Source organism: Lycorma delicatula, chromosome 7, assembly GCF_047948215.1.
Source record: "Lycorma delicatula isolate Av1 chromosome 7, ASM4794821v1, whole genome shotgun sequence".
NCBI lineage: Eukaryota > Metazoa > Arthropoda > Insecta > Hemiptera > Fulgoridae > Lycorma > Lycorma delicatula.
In genome coordinates, this window is record NC_134461.1 from 4,555,665 (window position 1) to 4,575,627 (window position 19,963).

Here is a 19,963-nt window from a genome sequence, read left to right on the forward strand (position 1 = left end):
TCTATTTTTATATACGGGTTCATTTTCCAAGAACAAAACCGCACACTTTGGATGAATCGAAAGAAAATATCGAAGACGACACATGTGACACGGATAGAACAACTCTTAAAAAACCTTTACTGAACGAGGTGCACACATTTTCGACATTAGTGTTTCATTTACGTTCGAAAACTTTTTTTTTTTTAAATTCATGTAAACAGAAAAAAAATTCAAAATACGTCTCTCTTAATTTCCTGTATATATTCTTCTCGTTAAACAAAAGTAGTTTGTTTTACGCGTGAGGTCGAGTTACTTTAAAACACGGTTTTACTTCGGCCGAGAAAGCATATTTTTAATCGACGGTTCTATTTTATAAAAACTAATTATTTAACAGATCTTCCGACCGATTTTATTTAAAACTAAATTAAAGGGCAGAGATAATATTAACGAACAAATACTTATTACATAAATCTGAAATTTTTGCGTACTCTGTTTAACGCATTAACAAGCTATTTTGTAGCGCGCCGATTTTTACTTTCGGGTATTATTATATTATTATTATTTTAAATATCGATATAAACAGTCGCTTTTTTATATTCCTCAATGTTTTATACAAAGGTAGATGGTAGAAGAGACGTCTTAAATTTGGAGGAGAAGTCAAGATGAAACGTCGTCCGCACGTCCGCTTAACTTCCATTAAAACGTAACATACGTAAAAAAAATATTAGTCGATAAATATAATTAATTTATAAGTAAAAAAGTACGTAAGTCGGCATTAAGTCAACACCTCGTATGCCAATTTGTTTTTAATTTTCTTGTACGCTATTTTTATTATAACAAAAATAAAACCGAACAGATCGCACTTACTCGCATCTCAAGAACACGAAAGAAGCGATCTCGTTTTGTTTCTTCGTAAATCGCCGGCCAAAATGAACGGTTCACGAACTTCGTATCTTAAAAATAGAAAACCGCATTCTCCGTCAAACTCGTAAAGTCTTAAGAAAGGACCTTATAAAATAAATTACATCGATCGTGAATTTGTTATAGATTTTTCTAAGCCGAATTACTATAAGCGGATCCACCGACCAGGGTTTAAAACCGGGGTTACTTACGTTACTGACATCGGTTTAAAATACGATGCGGCCGATATTACTGGAATCCAGTACAAACTTGATTTCGATGACGAACGGTCATCAATAGCGTAGGAACATCGGACAAACCGCATAAATCTTCTTTGTCTATTACAGCTTTAGGAGTTGAAATTTGTCATCCGTAAAGATTACCGTGGATCTACGTATCACTGATGCTCCGGTAAATACAAAACACATTTATTAAGTTTTAAAATATTTTATTGTTTTGAGCGAGAAATTTAAAATCGCAAAACATTATTTTTTCCTAGTACAACTTTTAACAAACCAGTAAGGTCGTTAACAAACTGTAGCGCAGTTACAGCTTATAATTTAGGTTCATCGTACTATAAAATGACACGCTAACACCGGTAGTCAATTTTATTTTTTCGGTTTAATTTTGAAAATGTGAAAACGAAAAATAAAATATTACTTTACCGTTTTCGTTTATTCTTATTGCGGTTCAACATTGTATAAGAATTTTTGTTATTAGGCCTACACTTTTTTTAACAGCGTTTTGATCGCGGTTAACGAGTCAGCCTCCGATTTTGTACTGTTTTATATTAAAGCTGTTATTAAGAAATTAAGAGATCTTTTTTTTGTTTTGAATTGTATTATTTAAATTATCCTTAAACGATTAATTATTAATCGGTAAAGCGTTGTAATTTTGTAACTTGTTTGAAAAATATTTTCGTTTGTCGCAGACTTTTTAGCCTTAAGATTAAGCAGCGCATTTAAAATAGTTCACTAATATTTTTTTTACAATTTCTGTAAGCCGGTATAAATTTAATATTTTAACTCTTAACTTACCTGTATTTTAAGTCACGACAATCGTGCTCAGTCGGTAACGGAAACTCGTACGTATTAGACATTTACGTTATCCAGATTTCATAAAAAAGAAATATCTAATATGAGTTTTAGTCTCCTGAAAAAAATAGTTTTGCGATAACCGGGTTTTGATTAATACCGACGGAAAAATAAAATCTTGTTGATTTACAAAAAGAAAAAAATTAATAAATAACCTGATCGTATTTTCCTCCGATTCTTTTTTTCTTGAAAGGACGATCAAATGAAAATATACACGATTAAATAATACGTATGACGAACGCTCGACGCCCGATAAAATAAAAATAAAATAATTTTTAGATTATTATTAACGATGTTAAATTATTGTCGACGTTAAATTAATTTATTGCGGTTCACAGTTCAAAAAATATCTGTAGTATGACGAAATATTTCACAGCAGCGGCGGGTAAATAGGCTAAAAAAATTAGAGTAAAAAGTTCAACGACTCGAAAGTAAGACTTTAACTGACGTCGAATGCATTTCGAGGTCAGCACGTCGACGGTCGACGATTACGGTCGCAAATCTTCCGATCCGATCGATACTCGAACCTATACCGGCACGGATCGATCCTGAAACCGTGTTCTCGGACCGTTGCAAAATAACGTACCGTCCCGAGAAACATCCCGCTGTGCTGATGGGATCGTGAAAAAATGAATCGGCCATTAGGCTTAAGATTACCTCAAGACGGGAGATACTAGTAGCGAAAAGATCGGACCGGCTTTCTGCAGATCGTCGCTCGTGTTAAAGGTTCCATCCTTTTTCGACGATCCTTTACATTTAAGCTCTTCGTTTTAATATCGCTACTCGGAATACGCACGATTAAATCCGAATAAAATCGACCGAGCAAAACGATAACTATTTTTTTCTCGGTAAGATTTCCACTAATCTGAAAAATAAATTTCGCCGACACGATTCAAACGATATTGAAAAAAAAATTAATTTGCGGGCGGAATAATTAACAATTCTTCCTACGGATTTTTGATACCTAAAAACAGTTTTTATAAAACTATCGAAGAAATAACTATAACGTAATTTATAAGCTATATAAATTACGGAGCTGGAACTAAACATCAATCGCTCGATTATAATCGCTAACGAATGAAATCAGAAGGTAATTTTAGCGAGCGGTTTATAAAAACAATCGGCCGAATAAGCCGCAAAAACTTTAAAACTCGTTTCAAATCTTGTAAACAATACCTATTTTGAGAAACGAAAATATTTTCATTTTGTGTGCGCACACACGTATGCACGCGCACAGATATCTATAATGTATATAGATTCTATTAAATGTTTCGTAATTAAAATGACTTTTCAAACCGATTTCGGGAGAATCTGCAAAAGAAGTTAAAGGACCGATTGCGTATAGCAACTTGGAACGTCAAGACCGGTGTGGAAGGTTAGAGAATCTCAAGAGGGAAACGAAGACAAATAAAATACATATATATTAGGACTAAGTAACGAAGAATGAAATCTTAATTGTCTTGAGCGAAGGGAAGGGTAGGATGAAATACAGAGCGGAGAAGTTACCATATCCCACAAAAGAAGAAGAAGAAACCGGTTAGAGGAAGCGAAATCTTGGCCACCGCATCGGAAGGGTCAGTATAAAGAGTAAGAAGAAGGATAAAGTTAAAAGACGAGGTAAAGGCTTAGAAACTAGAAAACAACGACGGAGAAGGCTCGGAACAGAATGGGACCGCGGTGGCGTAAGGGACCGGCCGATAGGCAGAACATCACATGATGACCACTTAATTATTCAGCGATAGACGCTTACGTTTGTCGTACGATAAAAAAATTTAATTTTGAATACAACGAATTTACAATCTTGCGTTCCGAGTGTCATTCATAATACTACAAACAAGTAATAATAATAATCTAGTAATTAAAAAATAATGTATCGCTAAATAAATATAGATCGGGCCTAATTAATATTTAAGAACGGCAACAAGCTTCGCGTTTTATTAAAACGTTTTAAAGCGTAAAAATACGGTCTGAATTCGTTGCGAATGAAACTTTGGTTATCGTCCGACCGAAACCGATCGAATAACAAGACGTCTATAAAATTTTATATTTTACCTTAACAGATGCTATAAGAGGAATACAAGTAGTAAAGAAAACGGTTTACAGTAAGAGAACGTACAGTATAACCTTAAAACGCATAAAAAATATATATATCTTCACAAATAACCGTTCGGGTCGATCCGCATGTGTTTTTCTTTGTAATATATGAGAACATGTATAAGAAAATTGTTTCTACCTGTTCTTTAAAAATAGTACACGCTGCGGTTTATACTCCGATGCTTTTATCAGTGATAATGACCGGCCTTGAAACAAGTTTATATATCGAATATGCAGGCGGACGAGCGAGCACGCTCGCAAATCCATTCATCGTAGTCGACTTTATTATCTATTAATTAATATATACAATACATTAGCCGATCGTATACAGTATTATACAAAGTATTCGGGTGATAGATCTATACGCGATTTTAAACGTATCTATTATCAACGCAAAAATGTATTGCAATTATTATTACTACTTTGTTTTTAATAATTAAATGTTTTATCAGAAAACAAAAGTCGTTCACCGAATCGAGAATACGAATAAGATTCGACCGTCTTTCCTAATTTAAGAACTTTCACGCGTATTAATGTCTGGGCCGAAAAGGTCAAATGGCCTCGATTTTACAACGGTATTTCGAAAAGTGTGACCTCTCTTTCCCCTCGAGAAATTAGAAAACCAAGCCGATTTCAAAATACGCTAGAAAAATATGTATGTAGAAAACCCTTTCAGGGGGATTAACCGGAAGTAAATGAATCGTAAATCTGAAACTATCTTTTGAAGGTACATTCCTAGAGATTTAGCTACGCTGTAGTACGTTTTATTTTGTAAATATGCAAAACGGATGTATCGCTCGACATTTTCAATTCCGAACGATCTAAATAAGTATAATCGTTAAATAGTTTAAAGCGACAGCCGTGTGAAATAATTATTCCATGCCGAGTCGTACACGGTTTTACGCCTAAAATACTTCGTACTTATTTCAGATTACCGACAAATTAAAGAACTCTGTACCATTTTCACGCTAATTCTGATTTTATAGACAACATTATGGATGCGCACCTCGAGATATCGATAGTACCTTTTTTCACGATCAAACAAGAAGAGACGAACGCCAGTTCACAAAAAACACTCCAAGAAAAGCACAGATACCGCGTCACACAAGATTACAGCGACAGAGAACAATCGTACACCTGGTTACAGGACGGTCAGATCTTCTCCGGAACAGAAGATTTCCTATTTGCCGTCCAAGACAGAGCGATACCGAACCGAAATTACAAAACGTACACGATCGGCGACCCGTCCGTCACAAATGAGACGTGCAGGAGATGCCGCCGACAAAGGAAACTGTGCGACATATCGCAGGTGGATGCAGAGCTCCAGCCGGAACCGAATACACAGCCAGATATAACCCGCGGCTAAAGCGGTACGCTAAGCAAACAAACTCATCGAAAACACAAATCTTTTCTACAAATACACACCTACATTTGTACTCGAATATACTAAATTCAAACCGTACTGGGATTTCGACATTCATACGGATAAAACGATCCCCGCCGATAGACCAGACAATACCTTCCGATACGAAAAAAAAATAACTTACCTAATCGACATTGCCATCCCCGACTACAAAAATATTCAAACCAAATATACCGATCTAACGATAGAAATAAAACGGCTCTGGAAACGAGAAAAAGTCATCGTCCTCATAATGTCAGTCACGGGCTACACCTCACACATTCACACCACATCTAGTACAGTTAGAACTCGATGCACGCATACAGACAGACTTGCAGAAATCAGTCGTACTCAGAACGCGGCAACATTATCTGATCTTTTTTCAATAAGCAATCGTAAAAGTATTTTTGCTGATTTGGCATAGACCGTCAGTCCATAATAAGACCGCAATCACCGCGAGGGAGAATAATAATACACGGGAGCTATAAAAAACGTAGCATTTTAGTCGACATTAGAAGTGTACAAGAGATAAAACACGATTTAACGAACCTGCCTTAAAGAAGATGACGAAATATTGACAACGTAACATAACTGAGGACGCTTTTCTTTTTCATCGAGATATGAATGAAGATTATATAAAATTCTTAAGACGTAAAGTTTATCAAAAATTGAAACAATACCGGCGGAAAATCCTTTAGATGGCGTGCTGCAAAATTTCAGACGCGTCCGTTCAGCGGCTTGTTTGTGGCGACCGAGTAAAGCAAACAATTTTTCTCATTTTCTGAAAAATAAAATAAAATTGTAGTTCGAGTTGTAATAAAGTACATCGTTGAATAGTTTTTTTTAGTTCCGACAGACGTACAAATAGAGTTAGATTATCTTTCAAAGGATTCTTCTCCTTCGTTTTCGACGGTAAAAAAGCGAGCTGCTGAATTTAAACGCGGTTTACTAAAGATGAACGCTTAAAAACCGCTACGATCGACGTAATCGTCACAAAAAACCGCAATGAATTAAACGCTCGCCGACGGAAGATAAGCGAGTTTACTGACATCGCAAACATCTCGGTAGATCGTGCCCGTTACATTTTACATGCTGCTTCGGGTACGAAAACGTTTTACGTTCGATGGGTGCCGCGTTTGTTAACGGTCGACAAAATATGAATTCGGCCAAACACTTCTCGAGGGTGTTTTAAAAAAGTGAACTCATCGCAAATCAGCTGATTTCGAAGGCGAGAGTTCTAAGGTTCAAATCCTAGTAAAGGTACGCGCTATTATACGGACGGTTGAGTTTCAATTAACCACACATCTCAGAAACGGTCGACCTGAGACTGTACGAGGGTACACATTTTTTTTGCATTCGTACATATCATCCTCTGCAGTAATACCTTACGGTGGTTCCGGAGGCTAAACAGAAAAAGAAAGAACGAAACCCGATTCCGCTGAATTTCTTCGACGTTTTACAACGCTAGATAAAACACGATTCGCTGTTAAAAAACAGAGACCAAACGCGGGTGGGACCAGGTGAAAGTAGATCAAATAAACCTAAACGGTTCTATCAGCAGGAAGTCATATCTACGGTTTTTTGAGATTTTTGAAATCGTAGTGCGGATATAAGAAAAATGTAGGACCGTCACCGATGAGTGTTACGCTACACTATTGGACCGATCGAAGGGTGCTGCTCAGGCTGAACGTCCACATTCGGCCGAAAGGAAAGCGGTCTTTCCCTACGATAGTTGCCCTTCATACAAATATCGGGTCGCCGCAAAACCCTACGACCTACGCTTCGAAGCTATATCACAAGCGTCGATTCGATCCCCCCGCTATTACATCCTCTACCCGCGTCAAATGAAACGGCTCGCCGGACGAAGATTCCCTTCTATCGACGACGTTCACAGTTGAGAGACAACCGCTTATTTTCAGATCTGAATAAATCGCATTACACCGATCGTAAAAAGTCGGCGGTCTAAATATTTCGAATCGCAAGCTAGGTGACGTTGAAAAATAAAATAGACCGACGAATAGGTAGAAAAAACGGCTCTAAAATCGGTATAAATAACCTCTATATAATAAAAACTTTAATGAGAAAATCTTTTATTTAGTGGGTTTAATGAAAACCGAGATTAGTCTGAAAAAATTAATGAAATTTACAAGAATAACGAAAGGCTACGCCTACATCGACTGCAGAAAGAGATCATTACTATCGTTACTATATAATTAAGGTAAATATTAACGGAATAATTGCTATAATATAAAAAATAAGAGTTATACATGTAAAACGTTCCATTAGAAATAGCGTCTGAAACATTCATATCTCTAATTACGAATTATTTCGTTTCAAACAAATAAAAAAAGCGTCCCGATTTATCTCGCTCCGTGTACATAGTAACTCTCAGAGACACTATCGATAAGAAAAACAATAAAAACCGATACGGTAACCCTATTCTACTTCCGTAATGCTACATCTCGATTCCCCGCCGAGGGGAGAAGATCCCACCTCGTAGCGTGTCCGGTCGCTACACCACCCCCTCCGTTCCTAGCCAGTAGCGGCTTTAACGGAGGACATCTTCTCGCTCTCAAACCGATTGCGCACCACAGCTTTCAGTTCAGGCCCCGCAGAGATGCCACCGATGCAGATGCCCCGAGGGACATATGCATCGGTAAAGTTCACCCCGAGATAGTTTTACGTGTTTATGCCTTCAGAAAGAAGACAACGGACACCTGCAGCTACCACGTCGCCCTCAGGAACTAAGCTAGAAGCCTAACCGCGGAATGAAGACCCCGCGCCTAGCACTAACTTTATTGAGCCGATTATCGAATGTCTCAGACCCGAGCAAATCCGTAATGCTACAGTAGAGATTTGTAACCTAAATCTAAATAAAAAAGTAAAGAGCTTAAAAATATAAAATTCGGATAATTCCGCCAGCCGGTAAAAAAAAAATTAATCGCGAATCGGAATGCAACTATATGCGAACATCTATTTCATAACATGTTTTTCAAATATCAGGTCAGGGATGTACCGGTAATTTTATATGGGAAATGATTGTAAGGGGTCAAATATTTAAGTATCCATTTTTATACATTCCTTGACGTCTTGAGATCAACCGTGATAAAAAAAAAAGAATTGAATGCATACAAGTCTATACGTATAAATATTCGTGTGTGTGTGTGTGTGTGTGTGTTTAAGGATTTATTTTGCTAAATATTACTAAAACTATAGAACGATTAATCACGAAACTTTGTATATTTATGCCGGTGCACCAAAGGGTATTTGATTCAAAAACCTGGAAAAAAGTCCATTTCAGTTGGTTATTTTATAATACCTCCATTTCAGTTGAAATGCTTCTTCCCGCTGAAACAGGGGATCAATCAGATTCATATCATGATGAAGACCTTGGAAAAGGGGCAAAAGAATTATCAGATGAACCGTGGATATCATCGTAGGAATAATGCCATTCTTTCTTTGTTATTTAATATGCATTATATTTCATTTATAATTAAAGTACCCGTTTGAGATTATTTTCAAACCTTCTGTGTTTTGCAACACTTTTTAACTAAGAATAATTAATTAGTCTGTCCGATGACGTTTTGTATCAAAAAATAACATTTGCCAGGTTTTTGAATCAAATACCCTGATGTGCGGTGTATTTATGCGAGTAAATATTTATGAAAATTGGAAAAGAGATAAGAGGAGGAATTCCTATTTCCATCGGTTTCTCTTGGGATCTTTTCATCCGTTTCAAACAGATTTCGTTTATAACAAAAAAAACCGTACTATTTTGATTTTTTTCCCTACCCTCCGGGCTGAACCCACAGTGAAGCATATCACAGCCCAGGGGATTGTCCACTCTAACGAGCCTTCCCGTCAGCCCGCAGGTTGAATCTTTTCAGTACCTGCCTCTAACACCTAGGGAAAGGTATCCAGGACCGACTATGTCGTTCCTGAACCCCACCCTAGGGACCGGGACTCTCTTGACGCCAATGCCTCTAATGCGAGCGATCCATAAAGACAGGCCACATCAGGTCTCGATCTTTTTCGTGAAGAGACGGGGGAGACCCACTGCCTCATCACTGCCGTCCATCCGTGCCAGCTCAGCAGGAGGTTGTCTCTCATCCCATCGCCGCCCCATCCAACCGAAACTTTTGCTGAAGAATACGCGTGGTGAAATTGGTTGCCGCCCGGAACTTCTTTATCCCGGACAACATATGGACGATGACGGTCTAAACTGTAAGGAGCCTAGTAATCAATTCACAACCATTACGGTTGCTGCCCCACGTACGGGAGTTGAACACGACGTGCTCCAGTGTATCAAACAGATATAGATAGAAGGGAAGCCCTCTCTATCCTGTTCCTTGCTTCTGGCGTGCAAGTACACCCGAAACACGCCGTGGCCAGATAAACATCGGGTCAAACGGTAGGAAAATTCGCCGAAGTTACGGTTGACCCTCGGCTCGACCTTCCGGATCAGCCGGTGTGTCCATCGTCCCGTGGAAGACTGATCCCAACGGACTTGCCATTGCTGGAGTGATCGACTGTGCATCTCATTCCTGACCGCTCGCTGAAGAACTCCGATCTTCATTCTGACTAGCTGTCTAAATGGGGAGACACCCGCGATGATCCACGCCGCCTCGGTCGAAACGGAAGAGTACGTAGAGACAACGCAGAGGGCAATCCATCTCTGCACACCTTCGAACATCCGACAATTTCGATCGCACCTCAAAGCTCAAAAATAGCACACAATAGACTTAGTACAACGCAATTACTCTGGTCGTGAAAAGAGATCAGAGTAATCCCCGACATGTACAGCAAACTACATCGGTGGTCCAGCCATATTCCTAAATATTTTACCGACACTTGAGATATCAAAGCATCTCCGATCTTGATTTGCGGCGAAGGTAGTTTGACACCAGCCAGTCAGACAGATGATTGATGTTTTATCTGAGGATAAGGTTAACCCTTTGCCTCTCAACCAGCATCGCACCCGCCGAATAGCTTCATAGGCTGCAACTACTATCTCAACTATATATCTCGCTGAAACTAACAAGGCCAAATCATCTGCAAAGGCTATCGGCATAACTCCGGCAGGATACCGAAACCGGAGTACCACATCGAACACCAGGTTCCATAGTGTCGGACTAATTACCGACCCCCTGCGGAACCCCACACTTAACTGCGAAACAAAGTTCTGAGTCCGTGGAATTATATATATCTGTCTTCTAAGTATCGCTGAATCAGTCTCCGTACCCCACCATCGACCCGCTTATCTCGTAGAGCCTCGAAATCGGCACCCCAGGGCCGTGTTGAAAGTGTTTTTAACATCAAGCATTACAATTGGGATGTGTCTCGTGCGCCAGGTACCGGCATCCTCCTCTTTAACCAGACGATATACGCACTCCACACTATCGGGGTCTGACCTTCCCTTTCGGAAGCCGAACTGGTTGTCTGAGAATAAATTGCGAAGATCGATGTCTCGTTTCAGTCTTGCGTCAATCATATTCTCCAAAAATTTGCACGGCGAATTTGTCAAGCAGATTGAAATAATTCGACCGTTGAATTAATTCACCGCAGAATACAGAAGCTTACAAAGAAACTTGTACGCGGGAATGTAAAAATGGAAATTTATAGCGTAAGAAAAACGCCGTGCCTATCCGAGATTCGAACCCGGGATCTCATTACGAAAGACCGAGACGCTACCGCTCCACCGCGGAGATCGGCGTTTATTAAAGTAGAATAAATACGATAGGTTATGAATAAACGGCAGTATTTTAAATTATGTAAATTCGACAGATATAACATTTTTTTATAATAATCGATGTTTGTCGTTTTTCAGAAAATTTTAGACATAAAAGGGAACAGATGAATCATATAAATTGGACTTAGACCGGCCGCTGGTAAATATCATATTAATCGACCGATATAACACGCGCATACAATCGTGTACCGTACTTCTGCCGCAAACGAATTATGCAGGTATAAGCAAGAGATCGCATAACCTTGAACCGGTTACGTATTTAAAATAAAATAAAATATTTAATTTATGTAAGCGGTTATTATAATCTGTTTTTAATATCTTCAACCGCAACGCAATGTCCTGCTTACTTCTAACCGAAATAAATATATAACTCCAATTATCGATTAAGGTGAAATTCAGATATTTCTCTCTAATTTTTATTTTCTTAGTACACTGTTTACCGTTTTACGCGTAATCTTTGTTAAAATAAATAGTCGCATACTCAACAAAACAATATCCATCTTTATCAAACCGGACGAGAGGGTTGTTTCGTGTGTTTGTACACGATAATTCGGCATCTAAAGTTGCCTTACGCTTCCGTAGCTACTTTTAATAAATTAAATAACCGTTTTAAAAAATCTTCCCACCAATTTATTTAAGACAAAATTAAACGATTTTGTTTTATAAAAGCAATACTACTCTTTGGACAAATTATTATGTCAATATCCGCGGCAAAGTGGTAGCGTCTCGGCCTTTCGTACGGAGATCCCCGGTTCGAATCCCGGTTACGCAAGGCGTTTTTCATAGGTTACAAAAATTCCATTTCCATATCTCACACACAAGCTTCAATCTTATGCGGTTATATCATAAGTTTAATAAAATTAAAATTAATTTAGTTATTTAAATATTTTTATTAGTTTAAATATTTTTAAACTAATAAAACTCGTAATTTTCTGTATCCGTTTAACGTGTACTTACATGAAGTATATACAAAATATAATTTTCATCAACCGCTTCTGATTTGCGATTTATTTTGTAGTTATTTGATATCTTCACGTATTTACGTATTCGTATTTTAAATAATTTATATAAAATTTTATCGCATCTATTGTTAATTACTTGTGTATTTTGTAATGGAGCCTTATTCACGATTTCCCTTTATGTAATCTGGAGTCGATGCGGCAACTCCTTTTAGCATAATTACCCGTCCCTTACACGATCTAAATAATTTTGAGTACACGATCAGAATAAACGAGTTATTCTTAAATCCATTTTTTAAAACAATTTTTCCGTCGATTTAATTTTTAGATTTGCATAAAACCACCGATTTTGCAAAATTAGCTGTTTTTTAATTTTAATAAAGCATTTCTACCTTCGAAGGAGAAAGTCATTTATATGTGTTTATCACGAAAACGAAGCGATTTCGAATCTATGTTTTTTTGTGTTTTTTTTTTATCTAGCTGTAGAACGTACTCGCAATACATAAACGCATATCGATTTACACATTATAAAGCACGGAACCCTAAATAATTTTTTTACAGTTGAACGTACAAAAGTAAAATTTAGCAACCCTCGTATCTCAAATCGATGTATTTTTTCGGTTTGGAATACGCACCAAGCACCCGTTAGGAATGTTTGGAGCGGTACCGTGAAAGGGCCGCACAAAAATTTTAAAAGGAAAGGATGTTGTAAATTATTTTAAGTACGACTGAAAACCATACAGGGTGAGTTAAAAATCACGGGTCTACGTCGACTCTAACCGAGATGGCGGCCGTTAAATGTTTTTCACGACTACTTTAAAAAGCGGTCTAGTCTAAGTACCTGACAGCCCGACAGAAAAACAAATAAGATTTAACAGATGCTGCGATATTTTTCGGTACGAAACCGCTGCTTGGAGCATGCTGTACAGATTATTAAACGGCTACCGGGTTGTACGCAATCGATTTCTTTGTTTTTCAACGCTACTTAAAATATTCACGACTGTATTGAAAACATTTTACTCGATTTCCCGTAAAGGGTTGCGAATGCGAATGCGAGCGGCGGTGGTGGTATCATACCGAAAAATAAATCGTTGCGAGTAACAAGTATTTAACGGTTAAAAAGCGTTCCTTAACGCTGTATTGCTCCGCTTCGACAACGGTTTGCGTGAAAACTCGTTATAAAAATAACGATAAATTTATTTAAAAATTTGTACGAGTGTAAAATTTAAAATTCTATTTTAACATAAAGAAATTCCTTACAGACGCGTAGTTTGAAAACGCTACTGAAAAAAAGGCGAAAGGGGAGAAATTGTTACGAATGGAATTAATAAATGCGAATTTTAGCAGCGGTTACACAACTTTTAAAAACAACTTTCACGAATGATTTGTTAAATACACAGTAAGTTCTACAAGTAACACCGGGTACGTATCGATAAAAATAAAGTAAAGATAATAAAAAAAAATAACGTTTAATATTTGTGAAGCCCCTATATTCTTCCTGGTATCAGAAATAGCATAAAGGTATTTGTAGTTATTTAGTATTAATAAAAACTTATTTACGATTCTGACAGAAAGTCTTAATTTATAAACGAAAATAAATTTATAATCGATTAAGTTAACCGTACGGGAGGCTCTGTTTATACGTTTTCAACGTCCTTAGTAAAGATAAAATGTAACGGATTAGTAAAGTAACAGAGTAATTTATAAAAATCACTAGCACGATGAAAAAAAGGTACGGTGCAGCGTCGATTAAAATAAAATAAGGACGTAAATCGTACTTTTTGTTTTTAATTCGCATACGAACCGATGAAAATGTTAAAATAACATTCTGAGGGCGGCGTAACAGTTCCGGCCGTTAAATGTACGTATGAAACAATAAGCGAGATATTACCTACTTTAAGCATTTAATCGTTCACTTATATAAAGAGTCCTACGGATAGGACTTTTTGCCGTATTCTTAAAACAGATTTCTATCGGAGAATCGGTCCGGATTTCAACCTAAAAAAAATAAATCATCGCTGATGTTTTTTATTTATTTATCGATAACGTATGTACATCGTTGTAGGATGCGGGTTAAAAATAATCGATTTAAGGTTTACGCTAGTCTTTGTCAGCGACGTTTTAATTATGTAATAAAGATGTTACAGGTATATCGACACACATCGAACCCGTAGAGCTCGTTTTATTCGGTCGAACAACGTAATTCGATAGTAAATCGTACTCGTCGCTGTAGCATAAAAGATACCGTTAAACGAGTTCCTCGTTTACTATATCAGGCACCGATCTCATTTTTCATTTATATAGATTATCTTTATATAGATTATCAAAATTAATCTCGATACTTACACAAATCATCGGTCCTCTTTTGGACGGTGTCTACTTTTTTTCTGTCTACGATATCGTAAATAGCAGACGAATAACCTGTAAAGTTATTACCGTCATTAACGACTATTAATTTTTCAAAATGGAATTTTTTCCACCGAAAATGTCGATTTAATATCTAAAATCCAATTTAGCACGTTTAAACTTAAACGTTTACAACCGATCGTCAGCAGCCGATGACGAATAAAATTTTTTAGGCGTTAACAGGAAAATTATTCGCTTCAGTAAAAACTATAAAAATTAACAAATCGGGTTTTAACCTTAACCCACCGGGTCGGTCTAGTGGTGAACGCGTCTTCCCAAATCAGCTGATTTGGAAGTCAATAGTTCCAGTGTTCAAGTCCTTCCTAGTAAAGGCGGTTATTTTTACACGGATTTGAATACTAGATCGTGGATAATGGTGTTCTTTGGCGGTCGGGTTTCGATTAACCACACATCTCAGGAACGGTCGAACTGAGACTGTACAAGACTGCACTTCATTTACACTCGTACATATCATCCTTATTCATCCTCTGAAGTATTATCTAAACGGTAGTTACCGGAGGCTAAACGGGAAAAAGAAAGATTTTAACCTGGAGAATTAGTTTGCATTATTATAAATGTTACCGGTTATTTATAACTAAATCAAATGATTAGCTTACGTAAATTTTAGAAGGTAAATTTACAGTAGTTATATTAAAATACGCTTCAAAAGCCGGCCTTTCATCCGGAGGTCTCGGGTTCGAATCCCGGTCAGGTATAGCATTGTCACACACGCTACCGATCGTTGATTTCATCCTCTGAAGCAATAACTAACGGTGGTCCCGGAGGTTAAACAAGAAAAAAACAGCCGCCTGATGTACTGGTACTGAATCCACATTCAAAATTAATCGTATCGATAGCTACATGTTATCGATTTGGCTCCCTTCTTCAAAATGTTACCCTTGTTTTAAATAAAACATTTGATATGGACATCACATGACTTCCTTGTACGCCTATTAACTTACATATGCACATTTTTAAAAGTACAGAACATTTTATCTCACTAATAACTCGTGATTTTTTTTTTTACTGTATTGATTTATTATTATCGAAATGTTTTTTTTTTTTACAATCATAGGTTAACAATTATTAATAAATCATTTTAAAAAAAAAGGAGATGAAGTCCGATTCGAACCGATGTGCCTTTCCCTAAGATCTAAATATTTCATTAATTAAAATTTTATTTGGCTATAACTGTGGAACCGATGAAAATAAGTACCGCATACGATATATCGTTAAAAATCTCTCAATAAGGGCTTCTTACTGCAGTTACGAAAAAGTACAAAATCCACATTTGTTTGGATTTTGGGAACTTTTGGTTCAGTCAAAAGCGTCTTCCACTTTTGATTGCAATCAAAAGGGGAGGTGCACAACTAGATGTTACAACAGTCCTAATTTTAAAATTTCAACATTCTACGGCTAATCGTTTTTGACTTATGCGAGATACATACGTATGTACGTACATACATACGTACGTAAGGTACGCAAAAACTACGCAAAAACTAGTCAAAATGGATATTTCCGTTGAAATCTGAAAACCGTAATTTTTCGCCAATACAATACTTCCTTGTACAGCACAAAGAAGTAAAAATATAGAGATACATTTAATTAACGATGGAATATTGTATTTTCACCCGACTTACGTCGCTGTGTAAAATTTCACCGGTGTATAACGAAAGGAAATGAAAACGTATGTAAAACGGAAAAACAAATAAGTCTTGATACAGTACAAATAAGAAAAGGAACGGATCGGAACGATAAGCAGCACTAAGTAAACGCTAGCGATAAATATAATTACGCTACAAGGGTCTTACTTGTTTTACGACCACCATTTCAAGAAGCGTTTAAATTTTTACTTACTGATGCCGATGCATCGTGAACCCGCAGTAATACCGTGGTATGTATTTTTTTTTAATTAACTAAAATCGGCTGCTTTTATATTTATGAAAATATTAAGTAAAATGCAATTACGTGAATATTAATAACAAAACGGAATCGATCGGCTAAAAATTACACCCGATTATTCTGGTGGCAAAAAGAATTTTACGTCCTGCGGAATTTTCAAAAACAAATCTTGCCTCTTCCATTTTTGTCGCTACAAAAAAAGTTCAAAAGATGGAACAGTATTTCATAAAACAGATAAAAATATACTGGTATAATTAAAACGCAAATAATGCAAAACGGTTAATTGAAATGCAGTCGGTCACTCGAAAACTGCGAGATCCGGTCGAGTAACCTATAAAACACCGCTACAAAATTTTATTTCATCGTAAACCGTAGCATCGCCGTAACGCATAAACGGAAACGGCCGTAATCACTAGGGGAAGGTTTATGATACTACGTAATTAATAATAAAGACAAATAAGGAATATATATTTAAATCATCTACGCGATTTAAATAATTTTAATTTCACGCTAAATTATGTGGAAAAAAGTTACTTGCTGGACAAACGATAGAACGCTCAAAAAATATTATAGAAATCCATGCAGTTTATAGTAAGACTAAAACTTATGGAAAGAATTCACTCTTAGAGAGAGAGAGAGCGACATCACTGAGCGAGTGAGTGACACACACACCCACATATATATATATATATATATATATATATATATATATATATATATATATATATATATACGCACCTGTTAAAAATGTAACTTCAATAGAAAAAGATAGTAATAATGTTTACAACCGAAATAAAGCGTTATAATTATAAAAACTAAAGGAAAGAAATAAAGAGAACGCCGTACTGCAGACAAAAATATACATAGCTCTTTCCAGAGCGTAGGATAATTCGTAATCATAAAGACTAAAAAGTTGTTCGGTCTTAAATCAGCTATGACCTACCGCTCATAGCTGATCGTTTACAAGACGACACTTACGAGAACATTCAAGAACCCTTCAAACATCAAATAAACATGTGAATTAAAAACAAACAAAAATAATAAATAATACGTCGCGGAAGAACCTGATGCGATACTAAATAATAATTCAGACCAAAAATATAAGAATAAATAATACTATTGTCCTTTCTAATTAAAACGACAAAAACTAATTAGCGTCTATATAGAAAAATACAAATATAGGAATTCAAAAACAAAATAATTTAAATTAAACTAAAAACCGAGAATATATAAGGTTTTATCTTTTTTAAATTATAATATTAAATCCTCAGTACATTAAAATAAACAATAAAAAAACAAATTAAAAAATTCTTTGGGTCGTTACTTACAGACGCGGGTAGACAAACTACTCCACAAACACACAAGACGACTGCCGGCACTATACTAATAAACAACACGAGCATCAACGGGTTAGCAGAGCCGACCGAATACGACACGGCGAGTAAAAACGATCCTCACAGATAGCAAATGGCAAGCGGTCGGGTAAGAAACTAAAATACAATTCGGCATAACATTCTGTACACGCAGTACCATTATAATACGTAACACACAGCCAGCAGTAAATTCGACTTTACGTTAACTAGTAAAGAGTCTTCCTTAATAGATTAATGGTTATAGGGGTAATAAATAAATCTTGGATCTAATCGGAACATAATAAATAATACATTCCATCAATAAAAGGTAAATATTCAAACTAACTATAATATAGAAGAAAAATGCGTTTAAGTACTTAAAAAGAAACACGTAGAATAACGTTAAGATAAATACATTAACTGTAAATAATTATTTACAATTCAGAATTGCGTACTCGACAACAAAAAATTATTTTGAGCACGTAATCACACGGAATGCAGATAAATCGTGTTTATTTTTAGTTTTTAATTAGTATTATTTACGAAAATGGATGGAAAGATATTTTAAAGGATTGATAATTTTTTTAAAAACGGCTATATAAGCGTAACTTTTTTTTCTTTTCGCCGAAATATTGCTTCAGTTAAAAGTATTATTGTTTCGGTTCAGTAAAAGTGATAGATATTTTAAGAAAATGCAACCGTTCTTTTTAGCAGAGAATGTACATTAATAAACATAACAAATGTGACTTTATCAATAAAAATCTAATTAAAAACTAAAAAAAAATCTGGCAATGATTATTCAAATATACATTAAGATTATTATTATTATTATTATTCAAAATATTTCAAGCTATTTATACAATTTTTTTTTAAATTAAAGGTTGAAAAGAACCTTTTACAACAATAAATGACAAAAAAAATATATAATGACTTCCAAGCTTTTAGATGAAATAAAATGAAAATTCATATCATTCGTGGTTTTAGTATCGCATAATAGCAGGAATATATTATTTTACCCGTTTACCCCTGTCATAAGAATTAAAGATATTCCTGCCTGAAAACTGATTTAGAGAAAATTATTAAGATTTCAAATAAATACGTTGAGAAGTCTGATAAAATCTTACGTATTTTTAAGCATTGTAATCTTAAAAAGATGTGAAATTAGGTCAAAAGTCATAACCGTTCTTTTTAAGTATAACAAGCACCCTGTTTTAGATTTACTAGAAACATTTTCTCGTTGTTTTCTTTATTGGAATAAATACATTATTGCATATCACCGTGCAAATCTTATCAAAATGAAGTAATTGTTCAACAGTACAAATGACACCAACATCCAGGTTGTCTTTCAAGGGATCCATTATACTTAATAGCAACTTAGGTGCTTTACAAATAATACGGTCAAAAAAAAGAACCTACCAGTTTCTGTTGAGAAACAATGCATTGCCCGTGTACATTAACTTGTCTGCAAATTTACAAGTACATTTATGAGTGCAAGTTTTGCTAAAAAGAATAAAAACACTCATTCTTAAAAAAAAAAAAAAAAACAATATCCATCCTTACCAAACCAGAAAATGCTCCTGTTTTTTTTTAACTGCAGGAAAGAACCTTATTTTATTTCCATCCCCTTTTTTATTTACCAAATCATTTAGAAAATCTACTGAGCAATTTATTTTATATATAATTAAAAGATTTTCTTTTACAGAAACATTATTATTCAGTCGATGAATTTTAAAATAATAGCTAGTAAAAAAGTTTTAAAAACTCCTGAATTTCTTCTGTATTCTGTTCAACATATATGTAAATATATGTTCAAATGATTTTCATCAAAGCCTTTTGAATCGTGATTTATTTTGAAGATATTTTTAAATTTAAATATCTTCATACATTTACCTTAATATTATTTTATGCGTTTGTTATATTTTAATAAATATAGAATTTTAAACGCATCTGTTATTTTCACTTTTTAACTAATTGTGTATTTTGTGAAACCGTTCCATTAAGGTTTTACGATGATTTCCTTTGATCCATCCAGGCAAATGCTGGAGCAGTTCCTTTATTTTTGTGGAGTAGGAGTCTATATTATATCCCTGATGTGATCTGCTTTTGCGTATAATTTTGTACCGGTC

The 19,963-nt window shown here is 35.6% G+C and overlaps 1 protein-coding gene across 1 annotated transcript in view; it reads right to left on the bottom strand.

Annotated features, from left to right (window-relative positions):
- LOC142327392 (ecdysone 20-monooxygenase-like) overlaps nucleotides 1-17,904 on the bottom strand; it is a 109,166-nt gene extending 91,262 nt beyond the window's left edge. The window contains exon 1 of the mRNA XM_075370415.1: nucleotides 17,814-17,904. Coding sequence (XP_075226530.1) covers nucleotides 17,814-17,888 — 75 coding nt within the window. The 5' untranslated portion in view covers nucleotides 17,889-17,904. The remainder of the gene's footprint in view (nucleotides 1-17,813) is intronic.
- Between the last annotated feature and the right edge of the window lie 2,059 nt (nucleotides 17,905-19,963).